The sequence below is a fragment of the Athene noctua genome, chromosome 16, assembly GCF_965140245.1.
Source record: "Athene noctua chromosome 16, bAthNoc1.hap1.1, whole genome shotgun sequence".
NCBI lineage: Eukaryota > Metazoa > Chordata > Aves > Strigiformes > Strigidae > Athene > Athene noctua.
The window spans coordinates 15,623,589-15,651,552 of NC_134052.1; the positions used below are offsets into that span (position 1 = coordinate 15,623,589).

General features: G+C 57.7%; 1 protein-coding gene across 7 annotated transcripts in view; it reads left to right on the plus strand.

Annotated features, from left to right (window-relative positions):
* The first annotated feature begins 734 nt into the window (after positions 1-734).
* Positions 735-27,964, plus strand: part of ZNF512B (zinc finger protein 512B) — a 35,476-nt gene continuing 8,246 nt past the window's right edge. The window contains exons 1-14 of one of the 7 annotated variants that reach the window (XM_074920112.1): positions 735-772; positions 5,016-5,138; positions 8,793-8,872; positions 9,594-9,722; positions 10,063-10,235; positions 10,403-10,656; positions 11,472-11,543; positions 13,773-13,907; positions 15,263-15,387; positions 17,842-17,934; positions 18,756-18,854; positions 20,002-20,289; positions 20,923-21,114; positions 27,519-27,620. In XM_074920112.1, the coding sequence (XP_074776213.1) occupies positions 5,018-5,138; positions 8,793-8,872; positions 9,594-9,722; positions 10,063-10,235; positions 10,403-10,656; positions 11,472-11,543; positions 13,773-13,907; positions 15,263-15,387; positions 17,842-17,934; positions 18,756-18,854; positions 20,002-20,289; positions 20,923-21,114; positions 27,519-27,620 (1,863 nt within the window). In that variant the 5' untranslated portion in view covers positions 735-772; positions 5,016-5,017. Of the gene's footprint in view, positions 773-4,937; positions 5,139-7,925; positions 8,046-8,790; positions 8,873-9,593; positions 9,723-10,062; positions 10,236-10,402; positions 10,657-11,471; positions 11,544-13,772; positions 13,908-15,262; positions 15,388-17,841; positions 17,935-18,755; positions 18,855-20,001; positions 20,290-20,922; positions 21,115-27,518; positions 27,621-27,964 lie in introns of those variants that run through there. The other 6 variants (XM_074920111.1, XM_074920115.1, XM_074920116.1 and 3 more) reach the window with 6 other exon arrangements.

Genomic DNA, 27,964 nt, shown 5'->3' on the forward strand with positions numbered 1-27,964 from the left:
CTGCGCCCTAGAGGGGAGGATGACAGGCAGGGCACCCTGCCTGCGCCCTGGAGGGGAGGATGACAGGCAGGGCACTCAGTAGGGCAGGATGACAGGCAGGGCACCCTGCCTGCGCCCTGCAGAGCAGGATGACAGGTAGAATGTATCCTGCGTACACCCCGGAGGGCAGGAGGACAGGCAGGGCACCTTGGAGGGCAGGAGGACAGGCAGGGCATCCTGCCTGCACCCGGCAGAGCAGGAGGACGGGCAGGGCGCCCTGCCCGCACCCCGGACAGGCAGGGCACCCTCTCTGCCCCGTGAGCGGTCGGGGGGAGCCGCCGGGAGCGCCGCCAGCCCTGCCCGTGCCGGGGCCCGGCCCGCCCTGCCCGCACCTGCCCGTACCGGGCCGGGGGGGCGCTGCCCGGTCCCGCCCTCCCGGGGCGGCGCCCCCGTCCCCCCCCCCCCGCCCTTTCCGCGCTCCCGCCCGGTCCCGGCCCCGTCGGCGGAGCCACGCGAGATCCGCGCGGCGCGGGGCCGGCGCGGGGCCGGCGGCGGTGGCGGGGCGCGGGGCGGGCCGGGCCGGGCGGGGCCGGGCCGGGGAGCGCGCATGAGCCGCGGCGGCGGCGGCGACGGGCGGGCGGGAGCGCGGCAGCGGAGCGCGGCGGGGCCGCCGCGGGTGTGGGCGCGCCGGGGAGCCCCGCACCGCGGCCCGCAGCCGGGGGCGGCGGCCGCCACCGCCTCGCCGGCCGGGGGGGGGCCCGGCCCTGCGCGCCCCGCACCGCGGCCCGCCGAGGTAAGCACCGAGCCCCGGCCCGGTAACACCCGCCGCGGCGGGGCCCCCCCGACACACACACACACACACACACACTCACACACACACACACTCACACTCACACCCCCCCGCCCCGCTCCGCTCCGCCCGCCGCCGCGTCGCCATTTTGCCGCTCGCTCTTCCCCTCCCGGCGGCGCGGCCGGGCCGGGCCCTCCCCGCCAGCCCTCGGTGGGCCCCGGCCCCGCGGGGGTGAGCCCCGAGCAACCTCCCGGGGATGGGGCGGCCGGGCCCGGGGAGGCGACAGGCCGCGGGGCGGCCCGGCCGGGTGACAGGCGGCGAGGCGGCCCCCGCTGAGGCCCGGGGAGGTGACAGGCCCCGGGGCGGCCCTGCCCGAAGGGTGGCGGGCGGGGGCAAGGGGTGACAGCGGCGGGTGGGGGGCAGAGGAGGGGACAGGGGGATGGCAGAGCCCGGTTGGTGTGTGTGGGGGGGTGTGACAGCAGGAGCGGGCAGGGCAGAGGTCCCCGTGTCCGCTCACCCCGGGGATGCCGGGGACAGGGGGACACCCTGGTCCCCACCTCGGCCTCATTGTCTTGCGGGGCGTGTGCGTGTGCGTTGTGGTTTTTTCCCCCCTTTGCTTTTGTGCCTGGGGACGGGGGAAGGGGGAGGGACTGGCTAACGTGCTTCAAACAGAAACTTTACGCCCTCCAAAAAGCCTCGCCGGGTGCCCGCACAATGCTGCTCGGCGGGAGCACGGCGGCCTCGCACCGCGGGGCGAGTTGTTCCTTCCAGAAGACCCTCGCCGGGAGCACCCACCTGCGTCGGGGCTTCGCTCGGCGCGGGGGACAACGAGGGAGCCAGCCGTGCCCGAGGACAGCAGAGGGGCTCGCGGGGCTTCACCCGCCACGTGGTTCCCTCTCGGGAAACCTCCGGCGATTCCGCTCCTGAGGAAGCTTCTCCCGCCGCTTCCTCGTCTTTATTCCCAAAAAGTTTCTCCCAGCGCGTGGACGCAGCCGCGGGTTTGCCCTCGAGTTAACGGGAGGGAGCACGGCCCCTCCGGCAGTGCCCTGTCGTCGCCTTGGCCTCGTCGTGTCTCTCCCCGCGTTCCGCCTGGCACATCCCTTCTGCCGCGCGGGCAGGGCCGGGCAGCTCGCTTGGCTTTTTGGTGTTGCCTCCATCTGGAGCCGTTGGTAAATTATTAAGGATAAGCAGAGCGGGTTGACGGGTGATCGGGCCGGTCGTTGCGTGGCACGATGCATCCGTAGCGATGGGACCGGGGCGGGAGTCCCGGCAGGAGAATTTGGGGTCAGAACCTGTGGGGTGATTTTCCCTGTGTAGCCATAAGGACGTCGTGGGGCTGAGAGGGGTCACGGCCATCCCTGGCTCCTTACGTGCTCCTGCGGACCCGATCCAAGGTCACAGATGGGCATTTATATGTGAATTATTTCCCCTTTTCCCAGTTTATGTCCAATTTCCAGGCTGTGCCCAGCCGGACAGCTCTGCAGGGGGATCTGTCACAGAGGAAAAGAACCTGTCGGGGCGGCGGGTGGCTGGGATGTTGCTGTCCCATGTCAAAAGGTCTATGGCATGGTGGGTCCCCAGGTTTTGCTCCCTCTTTCCCGTGGCCACAGGCTTCTTCCTCACCCCTGCTCCCTGCACCGCCGACTCAGCCTGTGCTCATCCCACACCGGCTCCTGTGTTGTCACAGGTTTTTTTTCCTGGAGTTGGACGCTTCAAAAATACTTCCGCAAACTTCTAAAACGGTACCTAAAGCTGAGCTGGAGGCTTTATCAGCAAAGACGCCGCCAGCCCCGACCTTCCTGTGCCACATCCTTGCCCCGCTCGCAGGCAGGACCTGCCGATATCTCCTCCTTCCGCTGCCGGTTGCAAAAGGGTTTTCACCAAAAATGTAACGAAAGCGTGGTAGGGCATGGGCTGTTGTCCGGTTTCAGCATGTGTTACTCAAAAATGAGCGAGAAGTTTGGATATTACAAAAAAAACCCCAAAACAATGGGCTGATTCGTGCTCTCTGGCTCCGGGGCAATTCCTCTGGGATCCCTGGGGTTGTATCAGTGGCCAGGGAGCGGAGTTTGGCTCTCGCTAAGTGGTTTATGGGATTTTTATTTTTCATTTAGCCAAAAAGTGGGAAAAAATTCAAAGAAGTATTTGGTGTGGGAAAACAAAAGACGTTCAAAACCTTCTAAGCTGGCCAAAGGATCCCTTTGAGGGGACAGATGTGTTAAGGGGAACAAGAAGTGTCGGGGAGCAGGGCTGAGCCGGGCACCTTGACCATGGCGGTGGTTGCAGAAGGGATGCTCAGCACCAGCCCCGGCTCCCAGGGTTTGGTGTGCACTGCCGGGGATGTGCAGCGAGCAGGGGGTGGGCGACCCGGCTGTTGGTGAGGGCTGCCCTGTGCGCTGCCCCTCAGGAGTTGTCCTTGAGCTGCCCAGCAAGGCAGACACAGAGGTTTTGTGGTCCATCGCCCATCTGATGGTAGCCCTGCCCCGGGTGTCTCTCGCCGCTCGGGCTGCGGTTGTGCCGGTGGGCAGCGTTCAGCGTGGGGGGCCCTGGCGCTGGGCCTCCCTCCCCTCTCTGCGCCCGGCCCAAGGGGCAAAGCCGCAGCGTGGGGTTGGATAAACGCATCGGTTGTGGGGGTTTCCTTTTGGTTTTCACCCTGTTGTAAAGTGCAGAGGTTGTGTCGTCTTCAGCCTTCAGCTCTCTGGTCTTTCGCGAGCATGGGTTTGGTTTTTTTACTTTGAGCAACTTGACTGGGGATGGCGCAGAGGTGTCAGGAGGCAGCAGAGGAAGGAAGGGGACTGGCATGTTTGTCCCTGGAGGGTTGGGGACAGTAGGAACACCCACGCGGGTGAGCGTGGAGCCACGATTTGGGAAGGAGCCGCAGGGACCCCTCTCTGTGCCTGCTCCGGAGACCAGCCAGCCCCGGGAAGGAGCCCAGGCAGTTCCTACCCAGGTCTCCCACCAAAAGAGCCCAAATTAGCTGAATAAATAATCTCTGTGTTCAGCACCAAATGCCAGAGAACCTGTTGCCAAGGCAGGAATTTCTCACTTGATCCGATTAACCTTTGTGTCTGTGCGAACCACCACATATGTGTCACCAGCTGAACATGCGCTGGAAGCTTTTTGCCAGCTCTTCTCAGAGCATCTGGGCCGCACGCGATGCGCAGTGCCCGATTGTCGTGTGGAAAGTCCCCGGGGGCACCTCAGAAAGGCCTGTTGGACCCTCGTGTCCCACGTGTCGATGGCACGGCCAGCGATCCGCGCACACGGAAGATGCTCCCCTGACCTGCCCCGTCCCTCTGGGCGCAAGGACAGGCGGGATGAGTCTGGCTGCTCGGGGCGTTGAGTTAAACCATGCTAAACGCGATCTCGTGGGAGGAATTGGGGGTGACGAGTCAAATCTGTGTTTTAAAAAACGTGTGTGTGGGGGAGAGAAGTGTTGAGCGAAGGTGAAGAAGGCACCGGTTGGCGCTTCCCTGAGTCACGCTGCTGGTGCCGGGCTGAGCGTCGCTCTGGTCTGGGGAATCACCTCCCAAGGACTCGATGCTCTCGTTGGGGGGGCTCGGGGGGCTCCTTTCCCCCCGGGGCCCTCTCGGTGCGGCCCCCATCCTCTGACATGTCTTTGCTTGTGCTGCCGGGAGGGGAGGAAGGTACCTGAAACCAAGCGGGGCAGAGTTTGGAGGGGTGTCTTGCCGCCCGCTCCCATCGGGAGCGAGACTGGGCCCTCTGCGATAATTCCTGGTGTTCATTATTTATAGAGAAGCCAAATTGAATTATTAATACGGAAAATTCAGATAACATTAACAATTCTCAGTTTATAACAGTTTCCCATTAATAAGGAAAATTGGAAATTTATCACTACATCTGCTCATTAAAACTCACTTTTTTTTTTTTTTTTTTCCTTTTGGTGTCTTAAATGAAAGCAGAGAAATAAACGAAGAGGAAAAGCCATTTATTCACTACTTCTCTGGGCAAAGTCAGCCCATAATTTTTAATAAAGTCTTTGCCATTACATGTGGAGGGGGGAAACCAGCCTATAACGAAAGCAGCTTTTCAGCCATGTCTGTGGCGTCGCACGACTGTAGAACAAATACTCGGAAACACGTCCCGTTTCTTCTCTTTGCGGGAACCTTTAAGCTGCGTGATAGTTTTCTAATTTCCCTCCCTCCCCGGCAGCTCTCCTTGCTTCCAGCATGTGTTGCTCACAGCTCCGAGGAGTGAATTTTAATGCCTCCCCTGCTTCTTTCAGAGATGGCGGATTCCTATACCTGTAAAGGTGGAAGGAAAACTGCAGGCTCTAACAAACCCGCTGCCAGCAAAGAAAGCAGGACAGAGACAAGGATAAACCCTCCCGCAGAGCTGCCCAAGCTCGGTAAGGAACCGTTTTTTTCTTTCCACGGAGGTGGATGGGGCAGAGGGGATGAGCCCAGGGGCAGGGGTTGGGGGGGGCGGCTGCTAAAATGAGGGGGTGCAGGTGCCGCGGGTCTCAGTGTGCCTCTGCTCCTCGCTTCGACCCACCGGTGAGGGCTGTGCTGGGCTGAAAAAACCCCAAACCCTGGGAGCTGCGGAGAGCCAGTCCCTGGGAGCGGGAGGGAAGGGATGGCGGCGGTCTCTCCCTTCAGAGAGGCGTGCGTCTGGCTTAACGAGATGGGTGTCTCGCCGCCTATGGATCGTGTTGGTAGCTAAGTGTTACATCAAAGGATGGAAAGGCTTAAATGAGTTCAGACCATCTGCTGTCTCCCGTGTCGCGGCCCCCGGGATGGAGGCTTGCGAGCGTACGAGCCCCGGGGGACCCGCTTGCTAAGGGCTGTCACTCTGATGGATAGCTGATTTCTCTATCCAGGAATCACCAGGCCCAAGGAGATTTTTCTCCTGTCTGCTTAATGCTGGGCAGATCCCCTCTGCGGGCGCGGAGAGGCTCTTGCTGCCTTCTCTTTGCTAACAGCAGCCCTGGATGCCGAGGGGTGCCTGCACGCCAGGCAAGGCTCAGACCCCAGAGGTTTATCTCAGACCAGGCACCCAAAATCAGTGGCCTCGCTGGGCAACGCGTGTGCCCTAAATGTTTCCCAAATGCCACTCCTCCTCGAGGGGGTTGAAGCCATAATGGCTAGCAGAGGGGTGTAACTTCTTGCTAAGGGGCCTGAGCTCCAGCTGTCTGCAGGATGAACGTACCTGCATTCGGGAGAGCGTTTTTTTCCTTATCGGCACCTTCAAAAGTAGAAAAGACCTTTTTTTTTTTTTAGCTCTTCCTTCTGGTTTAAATGGAGTGGACTCCATTATGGTTGGACTCAGTGATCCCAAGGGTCTTTTCCAACCTGAATGATTCTGTGAATGATTCTGAATGAAGGATGCTCTGTGATGAAGATATTTCATTGCTCTCCCTGGGGAGGTGCTGGAGGTGGAAATGTCTGCCAGGGTTCACTTTGTTGGGGTGAATTTGGTTTGATGTGGACTGGGGAGACAGGGCCCTCTCCCCCCTTAGCTGCAGTGGCCTGGTTGGCACAGGGAGCATCCTGCCTCTTTTCTGAGCCAGGTCTTGCTCCAGAGAAGCCCTGAGTCCATGATCAGGGCACCCCCAGTCCCCATGTCTAAAGAACAGGACGTTTCCACCCAGCTGACAGCCCAAAATTGTGGTAACCTGCTGCAGGGGCGTGCAGCCACGGTGCTGGCCGTAACGCTGAGCACCGACGGGCTCGTGTCTCCTGTGAGCGCTGGTGCTTGGTACCCCGGAGTGGGATGTGAGGAGAGGAGACGTGTTTTCTGCCCCTCCTGTCCCTGTCCTCGCTGTCCCCAGCCAGCAGCTGATCCGTGAGGGGCGGTTAGACGGGGAGCTCTTGCGTTTGGCGAGAAATGTCCCCAAAAGTTTGGATATGTGTGCGAGTTGTGAAAGGGAGAGGAGAGCTTTCACCCGCGCTTCTGTGCGAGCCGTGACCCTGGGCATGCTGGGCTCCCGGGGAGAGCTGCCTGGAGGGGCAGGGACGTGCTGCTGTGGGATGTTTCGAATTTGGAATATTTTCAAGTGTTTAGGAGACAAAGCAATAAGTAGGTAACCGCAGTGTTGTGAGCTTTTGCTGCAAATCCGGGATAATTTGGTGGTTTTTCATAAACTCCCAGCTCATTCTGTCCCTTGATGTGCAAGAACCATAGCTTGCTTTCATGTGTAGGGTGAGGCCCTCGCTTACACGAGTGTGGAGGAAAAGCCGAGCCTAAGTATGCACTTAGGAGCACTGGAGAAAATAAAAAATGCAGAGGGCGGCTGCGATGCGCAGGCATCTTTCTTGGACACTCACCAAGAGTTTTGGAGTGAAGACTGCACTGTTGCTCCAGAACCAGCATGGTTTGAGGCCAGACTTGCAAACCTCCCCCTCTCCTTAGGGCCACGAGCCGTTTTGGGGCAGGAGCCGGGCAGGTGGGAGACCAAACCGAACGAGGTGTTTTCAGGACAGTTTAGCCTTGCAGGGTGGACAGGTAGGTGGCTTTTTAGGGACTTTTTCTTATAGTTCATAAAGGTTACCACCTCCCGCAGACGAGGCTGCCTGGGCTAGAGGATTCCCAGAGGATGCTGCGTCACCAAGGGAGGCTTTTACGGGTATCAAAGCAGAGCAAACCAGCTGGCGTGACTTCAGGGGACTAGAAATAAATGAGCCAACTGTCTTGTCTGCTATTTTCCCCTGGCTGCTGGGGCAGAAGGCATGGAAAGGGAGAGTGTGTGTGGTTTTGGCAGTGCCTTTGTAGGTAACTAGTTGGCTTTCTGTTTGATCTCTTTCCCTTGTTCCAAAAAAAATCCTGGATTGGCTTCTGAGTACAGCAAGTGCCAGGGATCCTCCAAGGGATTGCTGGCTCGGCTTCCAGCCTCTTCTTACCTGATTTTCACCAGAGAAGGGTGTTTTACAGGTTGAGTTTAGTTATTTTAGTCTCAGTTATGCTCTCCCGGCTGTTCGGGGGTTTCCTTCTCAGGGATGGTTTTTGATTTGTTCCTGTTCTCGTGGCCAATGGCTTTTATTCCCAGTCCTGTTCACGAAACCCTCCCAGATCTCAGTCTCAGTTTTCTGTACACAGCATTTCCTGTTGGCTGCTCACATCTGTCCAGTTCATCTTTGGGTTAACGCTGACTCCCAGCATCGCTTAAAATTACAGGTTAGCCCTCAAGAGACCTGCTGGGAGTGCAGAGCTGGGGGGACGGCACTGGGTGAAGGAAGCGGGGTCTTGCCGACCCCCCGACGCTCCCCAGACCCGTGGGGTGACCACGGTGCTCTGTTCCTTCTTGGAAAGATGAGAGGTGGGATGTAGAAGTGGATTGATTTGGTGAACTGCCCTCAGCCCCTGCGTACAGACCCTGATAAAAGTTGTTGTGGTGTTTGTGCCGCTTTGCTCAACCCATTCTGGGTGTGAAGTAGGTGAAATCGGGGAGTTTGCTGCTGTTGTGAGCCCAAGTGTCTGCTCTGGACCTTGGCAGTTCAACCTGTTTGCACTTGGCGTGCCCCATCACGCGACATCAGAGACTTCGTCGTCTCCCCTGGTTGCAGTGTCTGGTTGAACTGGGCTCGTTTCTGCCCTGTTGCCATTCAGCTCATGCTCAGGATGCCGCAAGAGTCTGCTCTGAGCACACGCAGAGCCACAACCCCTCGCAAAAGCATCCCCATGGCTTCTCCTCCCCACCCGAGTCCCCCAAGCTCTTGCCTTGCCCCGTCCTCCCTCCCCGGCCATCCCCATCCCTGCTGCTCCCCATGTGCTCGTTGCATCCAGTGTCCTCCTGCAGCCCTGGGGCTGCTCAGCCACACCGGCTGTGCAAAGGGGATGGGGGATTTCTGTGTAAGTGAAAGGAGAGGGGTCAGAAAACCCCAGGAGGAGCAGCTGTCTGCCCTACAGGTACCTGCAGGTGTAGGGGCTGTGTGCTGAACTGCACAGGAGCTGCCTTCCAAAGGGGAACCTCCGTCCTCGCCAGGGCAGGGACGAGGCAGGCCCCGTGCGAAGCAAGGGCGGGATTGCCGGGACGGTGGGTGACATGTGCTGTGTCTGTTCGCAGGAAATGCAACCAGTGACAAAACCGAAGGCAGGAAGAAAGGACGACCCAAGGCTGAGAACCAGGCGCTGAAAGACATCCCCGTAAGACCCCACGCGCTCCGATCCCCGGTGCCCTCCCTGCATCGCTCTCTCTGACTTACCCAGGGCTAAACCTGCCTTCCTGGTGGTTTAATCTTCAGAGCAGCCTTGTCTTGGGCTCAGCAAGAGCTTAACCCCTCCACGCAGCAACCAGCATCCTCCAAAATCCTAGTTAGGAAACAGTACCCCCCTCCAGCCTCCCCTTCCCAGAGGAACTGATTCTTTTCACAGCCACCTCAGGTTTGGCTAATGATATCACCGGCAGCACCAGCAAAGGACTGATTTATTCCCTACAGAGTTGTGCAGTTTAATTCCTGCACAGTAGCGTGGACAACACACAAAGCAGTTTTTCATGAGAGCATGGGCATGGGGTGATTTACTGACTGGATGAAATGTGGGGTGGTTAAATCACCCAGGTGACTTCTGGCCTGATTTACTTCCCAGCCTGGCTGGGAGCATGTGTGTGCTCTGGGAGGCACAGCGAGCTAAATTCTCGAGGGGAATCATGAGCCTGTAGAGCCTGCAGCATCTGTCCTGGCACCTCTTGCTGGAGGGAGCACCACTGCACTGAAACACAGCCCTGGGGTCAGCTCTGCAGCTGCGCGCTGGGAAGGGGGGACAGGAATGATCAGAGATCCCGTGTGCCCCCCCGAGCCCCCTTGGGATGAACCCGGGCATGCGATGCTCTTCGCTCAGCTGTGTCTCTTGTCTCTCCTGTTCCCAGCTCCCCCTGATGAACCAATGGAAGGATGAATTCAAAGCCCACTCCAGGGTGAAATGTCCCAATTCAGGCTGCTGGCTGGAGTTCCCCAGTATTTATGGCTTGAAGTACCACTATCAGCGCTGCCAGGGGGTAAGGAGACCCGAGGGCTGTCTGGCCTTCCCAGTGGCCAGCTCTTACAGTACCGTCTACAGGGTGAGGGCCCTCTGAGGCCTTAAACCCCAGGAGAAACGTGAGATTAAAACGGGGAGGGCACAAATGGGCCGGGGCAGTTCGTGAGGTGTCTATGAGAGGGACTGGGGCCCTTCCAGCTGAATGTGAGGTCTCGTGGTGGGGATCATGGACCACTGGCAACCGTTTGGAGGGGCAGAAGGGCATTACACACCATTTGTGTTTGTGCCTGTGTCAGAAAAAGCCTGTCCTCTTGAGGGTCTAGTGTATGTGCTCACCTGTCCCTCCCTGCTCCACACAGGGTGCGATCTCAGAGAAGCTGACGTATTCATGCTCCTACTGCGAAGCTGCCTTCACCTCCAAAACCCAGCTAGAAAAACACCGGCTCTGGAATCACTTGGACCGGCCAGTGCCAACCAGCAAAGCAGAAAACAAAGTGCCGAAGGCCATTGGGAAGAGCAGTGGCAAGAAAAGGTACCAGGCTGTGGCTGGGCTGCGTGGTGATGGTGGTGTAGGGACGGTTGGGAGAAGGGGAACGTGCCCCCCTCCATTCCCGTGATCTGGGCTGGTGAGGGGGGAGAAGTGTCAGGACATTTATCTAACAATCCCTCTTTAAACAAGCCCTCTGTGCTTTGCCCTAGAGCTGCTGAGAGTTCAGCTTGCCCCACCATCCATCCCAAACAGGCAAAGACGGAAAAAGCCGTGGCCCAGGACCACGCCGAGAATGGCGAGTGCCTGGCGGAGAGCCGAGAGAGCAAGGAGTTTCAGATCGCGGCAGCTGAGGCCATGGCAGCAGCCACCCCCACGGCGAAGTCCTCGAGCGGCAAGGATGCCGTGCAGCAGGGGGGCAGCCAGGCCTCGCTGCAGGAGGAAGACCCCGAGAGGATGAAGCACAGTAAGATTAGAGCCCGGGGCTACGCTGGTTCAGGAGCTCAGAGAGGGGGGTGCTGCGGGGAGGGGCTCTGCTCCAGCCAAGGCTGCTGCGAGTTCTCTGTATCCAGACCTCGTTCCAGCATCCTGATAATTTGCACCCCCAGTTTCTTGCAGCTCCACTGGGAGTTAAAAATGGGTTACTGCTGTGGAAGAGGTATTTTTGTAAAAAAATGGATTGGAAATAGGATTGGAAATGGATTGGAAATGGGATTCTGTAGCAATATGTTTGGAAATGGGATTCTGTAGGAATAGGATTGGAAATGCATTGAATTCCCTGCAGCACAGCAAGCTGCTGTGTCAGCCCGTCTGTCCTCGCTCAGTGTGGCAGTTTAAACCAGGGTGGTGGTGGCAAACCCATCATCCTGAGGTGTTGGGGCAGGGTGAGGAGGCTCCCTCTGTCCCCTGCCACTGCGGGGCTGGCAGGCAGGGCCCTGGCTGTCCCCATCGTGGCGTGGGTTTACGCTGCTTGCAGCGCCCACGGGAGCCACCCCCCAGCCACCTGAGCTGCTGAGGCTCTGGAAACCACGCAGCTTGTGGCGTAAGGCAGAGCCACCACTTCCGCTCGTTGAATTAGCCCCGGGTGCTGTTATTGCTCCTGGCTTTGTGGGGTAGGGGCCTCATTCAACAGCCCCTGTATTTTGTGGTGGTAAAGGCCCCCCTCAAGGTGATCCGCTCCTGACACAGAGCATGCGCCCACCCTGGTCCCTGGGATTGCTGAAGCCCTCCTGGCAGTACAGTTATTTGACCAAATCTCTCTGTTTCTCTCTTTTGAGTCAGGAAGGAAACAGAAAACTCCTAAGAAATTTACGGGGGAGCAGCCGTCCATCTCGGGGACGTTTGGACTGAAAGGTAATACAGGGATGACTCTGGTCAGCTGTAGGGTTGTATAGCTTCTCCATGAGGTGTTTCAGGGAAACCCCTTCCCCAGGGGCCCCCCCACCCCGTGCTGGGGATACGTGACAGCCGCCTGGAGCCTGGGGATGTCACACCAGAGGAGCTGGTGCCTTTTACCGTAAGAGTGTTGTAAGGGGAATGGAAGGCGGAGCTGGCACTGAGAACAACCCTGACTGCTCTGCTCAGGAGCCTGTGCCTGGGAAATGAGGGAATTGAGGAGAGCAGCCGGGTATGTCCAGCTGTAACACGAGAGTAACGAGCTGCTGACACCAGTGAGATGTGAGAAACCTCATCTCATCGTCATCCCACCGTCCTGGGGTGTCGCAGTGTTTCCAAAGGCGTCGAGAAGGATTGCTGCTGCGTGCAAGGGCTGGGTGACGCATCTGTCCCTCAGACATTGTCTCCAATGTTGGTCGCCCACATTCAAGAAAATGAATTCAAGGGAAAAGAGATGTTTTACTGGGATGTTTTCTGAGAGGAGGCTCTGAAGTTGGCTGCTTCAACCTGACAAAGCATGAGCGAGAGGGACGGTGGTCATGCTCCATAAATACACCTGGCTGAGCTGGAAAGGAAGAAACCTGGAGCATCCCTGGCATGAGAGCAACTGGCTCTGGAATTCATTCAATCAGGGAAATTAAAAGCGGATTTCCAGGCAGTGCAGGAGGCAGCACCTTCCAGTACAGGAGACACTCGGGGGAGAGGCACTAATGGCTTTGAAGGAATTAAACACTGGAGAGCAGGCTGGATGTGTTCTCTGTGCTTTCCTGGCTCCTGGGAAGCCGGGAGTTGTTTCCCTTCCCCACAGAGGCACTGCTGTAGCCTGAAACGACTGCTGTGGGTTCCTCAAGAATAAGCTGGTCCCCTCGCTGACCCGCTGCCTCAAACAGAGTGAGGACGGGGCAGGCGTTTGTCTACATCCCCCGGGTTCAGCGTGGCAGTTCACTCCCCAAAGACAAGGGTGCCACCAGCCCCTCGGGGGGTGATGTCTCCGTTCAGACCCTGAGTTTACAAAAGTCCCAACCCACAACTTCAGGGGGATGTGGACCCTCACGAGGCAGGTGTGGATCTGACCCGGCACTCACTGTGTTGCCTCCAGCACCTTCGGTGGAAATGCAGCTGAACTGCCCGTGGATTTAGGGGGGCTGAATGCAAGGAAGAGCCCCCCTCCTCTCCACCAGCCTTTCCAAAGCATCGTTTGCAAGTTGTGTTTTCCATTTATTACATCAGCCCAGGAACTGCTGAAGGATTCTGAATGCTGGGGGGATTGGGCAGTGCTGCTGCTGCTGGCATGCTCTCAGCACCTGCCGAGCCTCCTCCTGCTCGTTTGGCCCCACGGGATGAGCCTCCTCCTGCTCGTTCGGCCCCACTCTCCTCGGCAGTTGGCAGCGATGCCCTTAGCAGGTTCTGTGGGTCTGCAGCCACACAGGGACGAGGCACAGACAAGGCGGGAGGGTGGATGCTTTGGGGAGAAGCTGGCTCAGAGCCTGGCACACTGCCTGCACGCAGAGCCTGGCCTTCAAGCCTCTCTCCACTTTGCAGGCAGGTTCGGTGACAGTCGCCAGCAGCCCGGGGGAGCTGCGCCAGGTTTCCTCTTCCCCATGCGCCTGTCACCCGGTCACCCTCCTCTCCTGTTCCTTCCTCACCCTTCCCAGCACCCAGCGGGACCGGGAGAGACCTGTGTTCGTGGTGACAGTTGCATAGAGATCCAGGGACGAATGGTCCTGTGGGATCTGGTGTCTGGGATTCCAGTGTTTGCCCAGTTTTCTAAGGACCCCAGCTCCTTGGCATCAGCAGTGAGACAGCCTTTCCAGTGCAGGAACATCACTTTTATTTCCTGAATTTGCTGTTCCAATTCCCCCTTTCAGTTTTCTGCAAAATGTCCTTTTGCCTGCACCCCAGCCTGTCTTCCACACACTCTGCCTTGCTAGAAGCCTCCAACCCCACTTTGCCGGGATGTTTTCATAGTTCATAAACTGTCTGGGTTGGGGGAAATGATTCTGCTTGTAAAAGTTTAGCTGTTATGATAGTTTGTCCTAATTATATACCTGATCCCCCCACACACAGCCTTGGCAGATCTGCAGCCAGTGTCCCTGGGTTAGAGGTAGAGATTTTTTAATCTGCTAAATGCGAGTTGGTCTGAGGGTGTTAAAGTGAGTGCTGAATAAAAATCCTCTTTCTCTCCAGGTCTCGTCAAAGCAGAGGACAAGGCGAAAGCCCATCGAGCCAAAAAGTTGGAAGGGAACACCAACACGGAGGAGCTGAAAAAGAAACTCCCAGGAGCTGGTGTGAAGAAGGAAACGGCTGTGCATCTGCCAGCAGGTGAGGCTGGTGGAGGCAAAGTGCAGGCAGCAGCTGTGTGCAGTTTATCCTCTGCTCTGCTCCAAGCCTGCACGGTCCCTCCTTCACCTGCAGCTAGGGCTCCCTGCTCACCTCCTGGCCCAGCGGGCTGTTTGCTGGGGAGTTTTCTAGCAGGTTTGCGAGCAAAAGGGGCACAAAATCAGAAGTAGGAGCATGCAGCTCCCGCCTTTTTGAGGTGTAGCACAGGGAGCAGCCGCTGCTTGTAAAATATTGATACAGCCCCAGTTGACATCCCTAGAGGGGTACCTTACCTTGGCTTCACTGCCAGGACAGACTGCTGCAAATCTTGGGAGTCGATAGCCAAATCCTGGTTCCACCTGGCTTCACTGCAACCACCGTTTGGGTCAGCCTCTGGGATGATGGCACTTCCCTAACGTCATCTCCCTGAAGGACACCAGTGCACCGCTCTGGGCAGGGTTATGTCTTCCCAAGGCTCCGAGGTGCAGCCTACTCCCTAGCACAGGTTGCTGACGTTCCCTGGGAGCTCTGACAGCAGGAGGAACGCAGGATGTGCAAGATAAACACAGCTGCAGTGCCTTGCACTGCTTTCAAATTCGAATAAACGACTCTCTGATCTCACAGCCGTGCAAAAGCATCCAAATAAACAGACTCGGTGGATTATATTCGGCCCAGGCTTCCCGTGCTGGAAGCCCAGCGCTGTTCTGCTGAGAACACGGCGTGAACTCTGGACCTGGGAGCAGGTTTTGGCCTCACATATGTCTTATTTCAGGTGTTTTTTAAGCCGGTCACAGCCATTCAAATAAACAGATGCCTGGAAGCTCGCACTCCCCTCGCTGCCTATGTGTCTGCCGGGAGGAGGATTGCCAGGGAAGCTTTCCAGGCACACGTCTGGATGGAGCTGAGCCTCTCACCTTTGTCTCACTCCGGCTAACTGTTTGCAGAGGGGAGTTATTCCACACAGGGAAGATCAAGTGGCTGAGGGCATCATCATGTTTTAACTCCCAGCATGCAGGATACCAGCGGGGTTGGAAAGGTGAACCTCTTTTTCCCCATGAAATGCTGACAGGTCAGGTAACTCCGTGTAAAGTGGCCCAGTGACCCAATTTGCTCATGGCAGGAGCCATGGGACAGGCAGAGCTGCAAATTCCTGCATGGTTTGTGTTCAGTTTTGGCTTGGCCCATGCCTGGGAGAGTATTTATCTTTTTTTTTTTTTTAACATCAGGAATTTTCCCGACTTCACTGCTTTTCAGAGTAGCAAATCAAGGCTTACGACAGGGCTGTCCTCTGCCGAGCAGCCCAGGCAGGTTGTGGTCTCTGCAGCCAGGTGTAACACCTCTCCCCTCTCCCTCACCAGCAACCCCTGAGGACCAGTGGCAGCGGGAGATCAGCGAGAAGGGAGAAGTCGCCTGTCCAACCTGCAGCGTTATAACCAGAAAAACTGTTGTGGGGCTCAAAAAGCACATGGACGTCTGCCAGAAAGTAAGGACTTGCTTTATTCAATCAGGCATTTTGTGAGGGGAATGGATGTGTACGTGTGCTGCTCAGAAATGTGTATCAGTGCTCCTAAAACCAGTTCTGGGCTGCGTTTGATAGAGCACTTGCTCGTCATCCTCAGATTGCTGGCTGCCTCGCATCGATTCAGAGGGATTTGGACACATAATTCTCAGCTATTCTGAATCCCTTTGTGGTCTGGGCCCTTTGCCCCAGTGTCTCCAGCAGAGTCAAGTGTTTCTAGTAGCTAAATGAATAGTTTTAAGGCTGGAGAGATTGTTGGGCTTGTCTCTAATCTGGCCTCCCCCAGAGTCCTGGCTGTGGCATCTCAGTGTGTGCCATGCCTTGCATCAGGCCAGATAAATTGTGGGTGAATGAGAGCACGTCTCGGGGAGACACCGAGCTGGGCTGTGCTCAGGCAGGCTGTCAAGACGCAGGAGTTCAGTAATGGTGCAGTGAAGAATTGTCTCTCTGGCACACCGCCATCCATCAGAGCACAGGATTCCATCCTCATCCGTCACCTGGTGAGGTGCAGAGCCATCGCCACGGAAAGCCAACGCGGGATCGATGCCTCCTGCTTTGAAAATATGTGGCTCGGCTTTGATTCCACATTCATTTTTCTGTAAATGCCTCCTCAGCCTTTGCCTCGCTATTTATACACCAGTGGGAGGCTACTCTCCCTTTCAGACCTCCTACTACATCGATGCTGGGCAGAATCCTGCCTCCTCTGACGTCCGCCTGGCTTCAGTGGATGAGGATCTTGGCCACCGCCGCTCAGATCTCCCGTGCTTTGGAGCATCTCTGGAGCCAGGCAGGTTCCACGCGGGCTGCACGGCCGGCCGGCCTGCGAGCGTGACTCTGCCAGAGCAGTCAGGCGTGTCTTCCCCGCTATAAATAGGCCAGTGGGTGTTCAGCTGAGGAATCAGGGCTCCAGCCCAAGGAGCGGGTGTTTTGTCACCCTTCCCTAGGAGGGACAATCCTTGCCAGGGCTGGCTGCGCTGCTGCAGGAGCTGAGGTGCTTTGCAGCGTCCCTGCCAGAGCAGCTTGTGGCCCAGGGGGGACAGTCCCCGAGCTCTGGAGAGTGTGACCACAGGTCCAGCTCTCAGCATTTCATCTGTGAGGTGAAGCTGTGGCACGTCCTTAGCGAGGCCGCGCTGCTACAGGCTCAGGGTATCGTCAGAATACATCAAAAGTGACCCTGGAGTGCAGGCAGCCTCTCAGCTCACTCTCTGCTTTAATGCCTGAAGTATTTCTTAGCTGGACCATGGGAAAAGGATGTGCAGGCTCCCGAAACTCTTATAAAACAACGGAAATTGGTTTCTCCGTTCCTTCCTTGTCACTAAGCAGTCTGCCCCATTTCCTTTGGTTTTGGAAAGGAAATAAGGGCTGGGGACGGTTGCAACACGCTTGGGCCTGAAGGAGATGAGGGCAGGTATGTCCTCGCAGCGTCCCGGGTGGGAGGGCTCGTTGGAGTATGGACGTGGCATGTTCTTCGGTGTTGACCAGAGGAGCAAAGCCCAAATGGGCTGGTCAAGGAGCTTTTAGCATCCACCTGGTTAGGATCAAGCACTTAGGTCTGGAACAAGATTAACTGATGGGAGCACAGGTACAAGTGAGTTGTTTCCAACTGGCTGGAGTGAGTTTATTCTTCATTTCCCCAGAGCTCCAGGATGAGGTTTGCAGCTCCATCTTCATTCCCTCTCCAGCTTCAAGCCCAGGCTTGACTGAAGTGGTGAAGGTGGAGTATCAGGCAGGCTGAAAGAGCAGGAACGGCCCCGGCTGTCCAGGCACCAGCTCCCTGTCGAGACATCCTGTCTCTTGGTGCCCAGAGCATTCACCTCCTGAGTCAATAGATTCTGGTACCTGCCCCAGCAAAAGTCACGATCTGCTTTTTCACTTTACAAGCTCCCCTGGTAGGCTGGCGTGTGGATTTAATGCATCTCCCCAGTCACTCAGGAGGCCAAGTCGGGTCAAACAGCAGAGCAGTGTGAGGCGGGAAGGATTCTGCTGTGATCGTGTCCAGCAGCGTCCAAATTTCAAACAGCCCAGGCGCCCAGCAAGCGCGTTGTACGCCAGCATCTGCCGTAGTTAACAGGGCTGCAGAGCACAGTCCACTAACATATTGGTAGATCAAAGCGTCTTCTCTTTTCTAACCCTTTAACAGGAAGACTAAGACACCAGGTCCAGATGTTTCCAGCCAGTGGGGCTTTAAATCTACATCCAGAAAGGAATTTTTTCCAAAAATTGGGACATGTGTATTTGATAACAGTATCCAGGACAACAGGCTGAGGTTGGGGTGGGGAACAGGGCCTGCTGAGTCCCACCGCTGGGTTCTGCTGCAGCAACAGCTACCCGTGGGGCTTACTGACAGGCAGCAGCAGCCCCGGGAAAACCAAGCGGTGGACTGCAGCCTCCGCGGTGACTTGCCTTTAATTCCTTCAGCTGCAGGATGCCTTGAAGTGTCAGCACTGCAAAAAGCAGTTCAAGTCCAAAGCTGGGCTGAATTACCACACCATGGCTGAACACGTCAGCAAGGTAAGAGAGCTGGGCTGCTCTCGTCTCGCGCCTCGTTTCTCGAGGCAGAAGATGAAGCCGTCAGCCGTCCACTTTCCTTTGTCTTTGTAAAGAATTCCCAGCATTTCACTTACTGCTCACTCCAGACGGTGGCCTTCCCCCTTTCCCTGCTGAGCAAAGCCATTCCTTCCCAGGCAGCTAGTTTTAGGTTCACGCTGATCCTGGGGAATAGAGCAGAGGGCTGAAAAAATCCTCAGGATTTCAGATCCCAGAAAGGGGGAAGATTCAGTGAGTATGGCAAGGTGGATTTTGAGTGGCAAAGCTCTGCCTCCAAAACTGCGCCCGCAAATCCAGGACTGATGGGTTCTGCCTTGCACAAATCACAAAATCCAGTCTGTAATGCTCCGCCGTGCATGTGAGAAATAGCCGCAAAATTTGTCGTGACTAAAATCTGGCAGGCACCAATTTAGATGCCGTTCTTAAAAATCTTCTTGTGTACATCTCCAAGGTACCAGGGCAAGGCATAACCCCATGTCCCGTGCTTACCAGTTGTGACTTGTCTTTTACCTGTGCATTAATCTCCTGCTCTTCAGTCTGGCCTGTGAATCCTCCGTGCAGGATCTGCTCCTGGGTTTCTCAGTTGGCCCTTGGGGCACAAACACACGAGCAGATCTGGCACCAAACGATGAAGGCGTTGACACACGGTAAACAGTGGGAGATGCAGCTCTTCTCACGAGAGGTGCCCCCCAGCCAAGGGGGGCAGAGATTTACCACCCACTCCTGGCACAGAGGAGATGAGTAAATGGTTGACTCGGTCGCTTCTGTTACTTCCTTGTTTCCAGCCTGTTCCTGTGGAAAACGCTGGACTTGGTGAACAGGAAGAGCGGGAAAGGCTGAGGAAAGTGCTAAAGCAGATGGGAAAACTGAAATGCCCCAATGAGGTACGAGAACGATTCCTGTTTCTCGTTCTGTGCAAAGATGGAAGGAGTGAGACCCGATGCAGAGGGAGACGAGCGCTCTCCGGCAGGAGACGGCAGGACGGTGGGTGTAGGGCAGGTTGAGGAGCGCTGAAGGGCAGGTTCTGCCTCCTGAACTCAGGAAGGGGCACAGCCGGCGCTGTCCTGGGCACAGTGTAAAACTAAACCAAACCGCGCCGAAAAACGGTCGCGAGCCGGTGGCAGACAAGTCACGAACAGGTAACGGGGGCGTGTGGCAGAGGTTTGTCCCCGTGGACGCTTTGCTCTCTGCGCAGGCAGTGCCTCCCCGCTGCTTTCCCCTCCCGCTGCCTGTCTGTCCGGGGAGCTCTGTCGCTGTGTCGGGGCCCATAGCACCGGGGATGGGGGCTGCTCCCGCCGTCCCTCTGCGACACCTCGATTCCTGGGTTCAGCTTTGGGCCCCTCACCCCAAAAAGGCCATTGAATGACTCGAGCGTGGCCAGAGAAGGGCAACGGAGCTGGGGCAGGGTCTGGAGCACAGGTCTGCTGGGGAGCGGCTGGGGGAACTGGGGGGGTTCAGTCTGGAGCAGAGGAGGCTGAGGGGAGACCTCCTGGCCCTCTGCAACTCCCTGCCAGGAGGGGGCAGAGAGGGGGGATGAGTCTCTGGAGCCAAGGCCCCAGCGCCAGGCCCCGAGGGAATGGCCTCAAGCTGCCCAGGGCAGGGTCAGGCTGGCTCTGAGGAAGGATTTCTGTGCAGAAGGGGCTGTTGGGCGTTGGAATGGGCTGCCCAGGGCAGGGGGGAGTCCCCGGGATCCCTGGAGGGGTTGAAGAGTCGGGCTGAGCCAGCGCTGAGGGATCTGGGGGAGTTGGGAAGGGTCAGGGGGAGGGTCATGGTTGGGCTGGAGGATCTTGTCAAGGGCTTTTCCAACCCAGATGGTTCTGTGACACTGTCGTGTGTGCGTGGCTCCTGCGGGGAGAGGGGCCAGCTGGTGGTGCCCCATTGCTCTGAGGGAACAGACTGAGGGAGCTGCTATGAGGAGCGGGCGCTCCTCGGGACACATTCCTCCCTGGAGCGACAACACCCCGACGGTTTCGACGTGGGCACATGAAGCCTCAGCCCTTGTTAACCCTCCCCTCCTCCCCATCTCCCTAGGGCTGCGTGGCCAACTTCTCCAGCCTGATGGGCTACCAGTACCACCAGAAGCGGTGCGGGAAGCAGCTTGCCGAGGCTGATAAGCCCATCTTCAGCTGTCCACACTGCGGCAAGAAGTATAAATCCAAGGCTGGCCACGACTACCATGTGCGGTCAGAACACGCGGCCTCGGTGAGCCCCCCGGACGCCTCCGCAGCCCGAGGAGCGGGGCCATCCCCCCCCGGGGGTGACTGCAGAGCTGCAGAGCCTGTGGGCAGGACAGAGCCGGGCAGGGCCGGGCCGGGCAAGGCAGGTGCAGACATCGGACCGGTGTTGTTTTCTCCCTCACGTCACCATGCGCGTGCGTTGTACCATGCGGTGTCGGGGTGTGAAATGGGCTACAGCCCCCTGCCTCCCCCCACCTCTGAAACAGCTGTGTTTTGGGGAGCTGGGCAGCCCACCCTGCATCCCTGCTCTGCAGGGAAAAAAAAAAAAAACAAAAACAGAGCTCAGGCCTCTCCCTTGGCAGCCAGCGAGCGCCGGCTCCTTGCCAGCGCTGGGGTGGCAGGATCCATCCCTGGGGACCATCCTTTTCTGTTCTGTTGATCCCTACTGACAGTGCATCTGACGCTAATAACTCTCTCACTCTAATAAACGGAGACGTTTATACACGTGGGAGCGCGGAAGGACGCAGTCAGTCTGAGGCATGGCTGTCTGCTGGGCTGAGGGAGTCGGGGGGGGGCTCCCCTTGGTTCCGTGCTTGGGTGCACGGGCCCCCGCCTGCACACACGAGCCTTCACAATCTGTAGAATGGGTCTAACTCTTTAGCTCAACATCAGGGCTGCAAGCACACAGCCTACACCCCAGCAGCCCTGTCCTGGGGCGGGAGCGCTCGCTGCTTCACCCCACGTCATGCCCTTCCTGACTCTGTCTCTGTTGCAGCCTCCGGAGGAGCCAGAGGTGAAGCCAGAGCCTAGCCCCGTAGAAGATTTTGAAAGGACCCCAAGTGGCCGCATCCGTCGGACGTCAGCCCAAGTAGCCGTTTTCCACCTTCAGGAGATAGCAGAGGACGAGCTCGCCAAGGATTGGACCAAGCGGAGGATGAAGGACGACCTGGTGCCTGAAACAAAGCGGGTGAGAAGCCTTTATTTCTTCTTTTTTTTTTTTATACTAGCTGTACATGAAGATCCTGGGCTGCTAGCCTGGCCCCAGCTGGCTGAGGGCTCATGTGTCTCATTCTCTGCGCCTTAAATCAATTAGCTGCGATGGCAAATTTATTGCTAAAGAGCCCACCCAGCTCAGGCTGAGCCTCAGTGGTCTGGAGGTTCCCTACAAACCCGGCAGCTTTGCCCTTTCCACCGCCAGAACCCAAATCGAATTGGAGCAAAAGGTGATGCTTTGTGAGCAGTGGAGAGATCAGAGCCCAGCCCAGAGGGTGGTGTGGAGGGAGGTCGGTCCTGGCCCGTGCTGAGTGAAGCAGGGGCTGGCACCCACGAGGAGCCCGGGAAGAGCAGAGGTGGGATCTGAACAGAGCTCCCTTGCACTGTCAGAGAGCAAGGGTGCCCCAGGCGGAATTTCGCCCTCTTCCACGTCTCTTCCTTAATTTCTGGGAAATGCTTTCCCGGAGGCAAAGGGCCTGCCCCATCGCGGGCGTGGGTCTCCTGCGAGCAGAGGAGGCCGGAGCGCGGAGCAGGGCTGAGCCCTGTGGCTCTCCAGCAGTGAGTCACACAGGGCCTGGTGCTGTGGGGTCTGCGCAGAGAAAGTCGGTGCCCTGGCAGCTGTGAGCCTCGTGGAGGCATCGAGTTGTGTGTTCGATCCAACATCCCTCCTGGCCGTGGGAGAAGGTGATTCCTGGGCATGTCCCAAAGCTGAAATTCCCTCCAGGAACACTCCTGGACTGTAAAAGGAATGAAGCAGCAGCAAATCATAAACCTTTTCAGTGTAACAGGGAATAAAGAGAGGAAGTCAGAGGGTTTTTAATCCTGTGGTCGATACTTTTTGATCAGCACCAGGACTCAATGCAGAGCCATCCTGCAAGTCTCTGCACAAGCTGCAGCCTGTTACCTGAGCAAGAACTCTGCAGTTAGGTGCCAGGTCTTCTCCTTGCTGTGAAGTTTTGCATCTCCTGTCCAGTGCTCCAAAATTCACCCTGGGCAGAATGTCGGGCATGTCACGGAGATGTGAGTGAGGAGTGGAGGGCAGCAGGTTAAAGCCTAAAGGACCTTCCTCAAGCCAAGAAAACAGCCCAAGTCCCCGAGCCAGCCTGGAGAAGCGATGCAGCTCGCCCCAGGAAAACAAGTGGCACAACAGAGCCTCAGCCAGAAGGACATTGTCCTGCAGAGACCTGGAGGAGCTCAGCCTGACCCAGCTCCCAGCCTGCACGCAGTGGGCAGGTGAAAAACCAGAACACAAACAAACCAGCGTCTTCTTTACCCACCTTGGCATCCCAGGGAGGCAGCTGACGCAGAGGGGGACCCGGCCACGCTGCTGCCACCACCTTGGAGCAGAGCTGGGGGCTGTAGGGCCAGAACTGGTCGCAAACTTCTTTCTTTCCCCGACACTCAGTGTTGTCGTTGTTGGTTTCCAGATGACTTCAGCTGCGATGCATTTATAACGTAAAAAAAACAAGCCCAAAGTAGCTGTTTCATTTAAAATACTGTGGGAGGAGAGGTGCGGTGCTCTCTTCTCCCCATTCCAGCCTCAGCGCTTGCATTCCTCTCTTTCCTCCTTCAATTGCTCCCCTCACTCTTGACTTGGGGTATTTTTTGTTTGAATTGAGGGAGCAGCCAAGAGTCCCAGGCCTGGACAAGGGGCCCATGTGCAAGCTGCCATACAAAGGCATCGTAAAGGTCTCAGCCGCTGGCGTAATTGCTCTGTGAAATTCTGTTTGTGGTGGAGTGTCGTTTTATGAGACATTTCTTGTGCTGAGAGTCTTAATTGTGGAAGTTTAATTGAGCCCCACCTCGGCGCTAAAAAGCAAAGAGCATTGCTGTGAGGTTGGTGGAAGCAGGTTTGCCTCAAAGATGAGCGAGGGGGGAGCTGGACCAGCTCCCAGGTGACAAAACAAGGTTGTTGGGCTGGAGAATCGGGACCTTGGGGCCCTGCACGGGCTGCAGTCCCCCGCTGTGCTGGCTGCGTGTGGCACGGACAGATCTCGGAGGAGGGCAGGGCAGTGGGCGAGTACGGATGTAGCTGCGGCTGTGCCTGCAGGTACGTCTTGCAGTGCCTGTCACGTTCCCTTGACAACACTCTAAAATATGATCTGTTCAGTCTATGACATTTTTTCTTGAGCGGTGCTGGAAGGAGGTGGGAGGCTGGTGGGAGCTTGCTGACTTCAGCACGCTTTGTGCCGCTCCGCTGCGCGGCATCTTGCCTCGCTCAGGACTGCTCTGCGTTCACAAGTTGCCTCAGTTCAGGGTGTGGAAAAAAAAAAAAACAACAAACAAAACCTCCCAACTGCGAGCACGGCTCAAAACAAGCCAGCAAGCGCCCAGTTTAACCCTGTTACAGCCCCAAAAATAGCCTTTCCCTCAGAACTGGCTTCAGCCGTGCTGGCAGGAGAGCTCTGTGGCGGGTCCTGCCCCAGGCAGGGGCGGGAGGCCCGGCGGAGCGGGCAGCGGTGCCACCGCCCCGCCGAGCCCGTGGTGGCCCTTCCTCCGAGGGAGTTGACAACCCAGAGCCATCGGCGCGGCAGAAAGACAAACTCCGGTTAACCGTGACCGGGGCGATAGGACCGATGGTTCCCAGAAGTGCCACCACGCCACCGCTTCATGCCATGGGCCGTATCCAGGCATCGGGAGAACACAACCAGGCTGCAGACCCACCCCCCTGCCTCGCTGGCCTGGGCCTGGGGAGAGGCGGGTTGTCAGGGATCGGCGGCAGATTTCAGCTGCTCCTGCCCCATCTCAGCAAGGCTTGGGGATTTCCAGGGTCCCGGAGGGATGGACGCTTCCCCGCTCTGGTCTGTGACCAGTGATGGCTGGATGCACCCAGGCTGGCTGCAGCACAGGACCCGGTCCCCGCAGTCAAGGTGGATTTCAGGGGAGCTGATGAAGAAAGCTACCCCTCCTCTTCATCCTTTTTCCAGGCAGCAAAGCTCTTCCCCAGGGGAAGGCAAACAGCTCCTCAGCAAGCTGATGGTGTGGCCGAGGCACAGCCCCGCTGCAGCCCCTGCCCTGTGGCCTGGCCACGTGGCAACCGGTCCCAGCCGGGGAGAGGGACGTTGGGTTTGGATCCTGTTGGTGGCCCGTGGTGGGATGCATTTGCCTTTCCCCAGGAGGATGGATTCCTTCGCACCAAAGCAATGGCATTAGAATAAACGATTGCTGCTCGATCCCAGGCCCTGCGCTGCCTTCATTCTGCGCTAACCAAATCCAGCATTTCTAAATATACACTGGAGTCTTATTTTCTCGCTCCGATCTTTATTTGCCTCTGGATAAGCTGAAACAGATGGGGTGTTTCACAACAGCCGCTTGCTGGGGATGTCAGATGGGGAAGGGCACACCCCTGCTGCTTTTCTGGGAAAAAAAATCCCCTTTCCAGAAGCTCTGTGAAGACGCTGCTGAACCTCCGACCCTCCTCCCTCCTCTGGCCTTCCCTGGGGCCATCGCCTGCCCAGGAGCAGCCTCGGGGCTGCCGGGGAAGGAGCGAGAGGCCGGCAGGTTCCCAGCTCGGTGGGCTCTGGGATCTGGTGGGGGATGATGCCCATACCCGTTTTGGAGGCTGAGCTGAAAGAAACGGCCTCCTCAGGCAGAGAGAAGAGGCGTCTGAGAGGGGAGAAAACGCCCTGGAAATGCCACAGTTCCCTGGTGTGATGTTTTCCCCGTAGAGCTCGAGGTGGGCTTGCTTGTTTCAAGGTGCCACGAGCTTTGTGCCGGAGGTGGTGGTGGGCTCCTGCGGCCTGGGCAGCTGCCGTGGTGCATGGGGAGGGATGCAGAGCTCCTCGGTGGGGTGCAAGGGCACCCCCTTTGCCTCCCCACGGCTCAGGGTCTGAGTGTTGCTGCGGGGCGGGGGGCAGCCGTCGAGGTTAGACATCCCCGTGGAGCCTGGGTGGTGGGGTGACGGGGCTCCAGAGGGAAAAGCTAGAGGGGAAAAGTCATCCCCAGGCTTTGAGTTTTTAAGCAAACTCCATCCTGGAACCAGGATAAATTCCAGAGCAGAAGAGCCTGGCTTGGGTTTGTCCCCTAAAACAATGGCCCTGCAATCCGGGCGGGAGCCAGGCTGAGCCCTGCGGACTCATGTCACTGGTGGGCCAAACCGGATCCCAGACCCAGACCCAGAGCTTGGCAGGGCCGAGTCCATCCTTCCTGCCCCCAGCGTGGTGTGACCCAGCCACCCGGGGCCACGGACGGGGCCCGGCTGCCAGCCAGTGCCCCTGGGTGTGTTTTGGCTTCGCCCCCCCGGATGGCATCGGCCGCGGTTTCCACGGGGCGAGGGGAGAGCTGGGGTGTGTGCTGGGGACCTCGGTAACGCTTCCAGGGGACTTTGTTGGCCAGGGCTGAGGCAGCCTGCATGGTTCTCATTTACTGCGATATATTTTGGGGAAGGGGAGAGCTGTCTGGGGAGCGGAGAGGATTGAAATATGAAAGTTAATTAAATAAAACCGTCAGTCAAAGAAAAGCCTTCCCACCCCAGCATCCTTCGACTGTTCAGAGGAGATGGGCTGCGGCCAAAACCAGTTGTAGTCGTTTAATGATTTGGCCATGAAGATTTTCACTTATAGGCTGTTTGAGGAAAATAAATGGAAAAAAAAAAAAAAAAAAAAAGTTCCATGCCTGGGGCTCCCTCTTAATAGAGACATAAAGATGATTTTGACATTCCCAGAGCCGCAGCGCCCCAGGAAGACTCGGGATTTGCATGTTATTGTGCAGGGCTGTTGGAGGAGAGCGGGGAGGGATTTTTTTCTGGAGTGGGAAGCCGGAGCAGCAGAGTCCCCATCTCTGAACATCCCCCTCTTGTCTCCTCCCCGGGGACATGTGGAGGGAGAGGTTGTTGCTGGGGCTGTGTGCGGTTACCGTTAATGTTTGCTTGTTCATGGGATTGATTGGTTTTTAATTAAGGAGGCCGTTTGGCATCCTGGCTCTCAGTATCAATGACAAAAAGGGACTCCTGTGTTCTCCCCCGGAGGTGGCATTGCCTTCCCCGGGCGGGGGACCAAGCGGTTGGTAGATGCACCATCCCAGAGCTTCAAAGAGCTCTGCTGGCATCTCCCCCAGCCGCAAAGCACGACAGAATAGCAGCACGCTGGGGCTCGGGGGATTTTTCCACATCCGTCCTTACCAGCCTTCGTAGCGCCGTTTCACGGGGCCCTTTGCCCCTGCCCTTCTCGCAGAGCCCATCTCTCCCCGGGCTCCCTTCTCCTCCGGCTGGGCCCCTCCGCGTGCCAAGGTGGGGACTGCGGGGGCTTGAATTTGAGTGGAAACAAGCAGTTGGTGTCTGAGCCCTCGGTGAGAGCTCCCCTTCTGCAGGGAAGTTGGGGAGCAGCTTGTTGGGGAGAGCTGCACGAAGGCAGATTCGCACTTTTATCAGCCAGTCGCCTCGGAACCGCGAGCTCCAGGTCCTAGGGGGGCACATTTCAAACCCAGAGTCTGGGTTTGCACCTGATTTTGTCTGTTCATCCTCCCCGGGAGTGTTGAGGCAGCCGTGCCTCACGCTCGGAGATGCTCAGGGAGAGCAGCACGTGTTTGGGTGAGCTCACCCCGCCCTGTCCACTCGGGGCAAGCGTGGGGCTCGGGACCCAAGCAAGACTCATCGGTCCTAGCAGAGCTCGCGCGGTAGGGCTGGGAGTTGGGCTGATGTGGTCGTGCAGCAGGCAGGGAGGCAGGCAGGCAGCTCAGACTGCAGGCAGAGCAGCCCCTGTGTCCCCTTGCTACGGTGTCACGGTGACAGGCAGAGACCAACCCCATAGGTAGGGCCAAGCACAGCCGCCGGCAGGCCCGGAGATGCTTGTGCTGAACATGCAGAAACGGAGTTGGGAAGGCCGGTCCGCTATGCTAAACCTCAAAGTCGCTAATAAAGCGGTAATTAAAAGCACTTGGAAAGAGCAGCCCTGCCAGAAGGAGAGGCAGAGACACAAGAGCCTTTCATTGTTTAACGGGTTGTGCCCATTCGTTGGTGGAAGGCAGCCACGGAGGCTCTTGGCGTCCGTCCCCTCTGCCCAGCGTGCGGGGTTGTTTATCCTCCCGGTTATGAAACGCGGCAGCGGGGCCACGCCGACACGATGCCCCAAAAAAGCCGGCTCCAGGCCTGGCCCCGCCATGGGACACGGACCTGGGAGCAGGAGCCTCCCCTCTCCCGTTTGCCAGGGGTCCTGCCCCGCTCCTCGTCCTCGCCCCAGCCCGGTTGCCGCCTCGCCGGCGGCACGGCAGCGGGCAGAGCCACCCCCAGGGAGGTGACATCTCTGGGGGAAGCCTCCCAACTAGTTTTCAGCCCCGATTCACTTCTCCTGGGGGGGAACAAGACCCATGTGAAGAGCGAGGACTCCACCAAGGACCGGACTGGTGTGTGCCGCTCTGCTAATCGTCTCCTATTGTTTGCAGCTCAATTACACCCGGCCGGGGCTTCCAAAGCTCAATCCGAGGCTGCTGGAAAACTGGAAGAACGAAGTGAAGGAGAAGGGCCGCATCAACTGTCCCAACAACGTAAGGATTGTGTCTGTTCTCCTCCGAGCCGGCTGGTCTTGGTCTGCCACAGGAAGGGGGGAGGTTTGGGGGCAGAAACCCATGAAAGCCAGATTGTTGGTGGGCCCCAGATGAAGCTGGCGGCGATGCTCAGACCCTCACTTGCTGCCGTGCCTGGTGGAAGCGTGTCCTGCCTTTGGGACCCTCCTGGTGCGCTCGAGCCACCAGGCTTTGGGGACAGGGCCACCCCCTCCCCGGGTGCCCTGGAGCTGACGATTCAGCGCTGGAGCTGCCTTTGAGAAGCTCCCAAGATCTGGACGGGGGTGAGGGCTGCACGCTCTGTCCTCGAGAGCCTTTTTATGCAG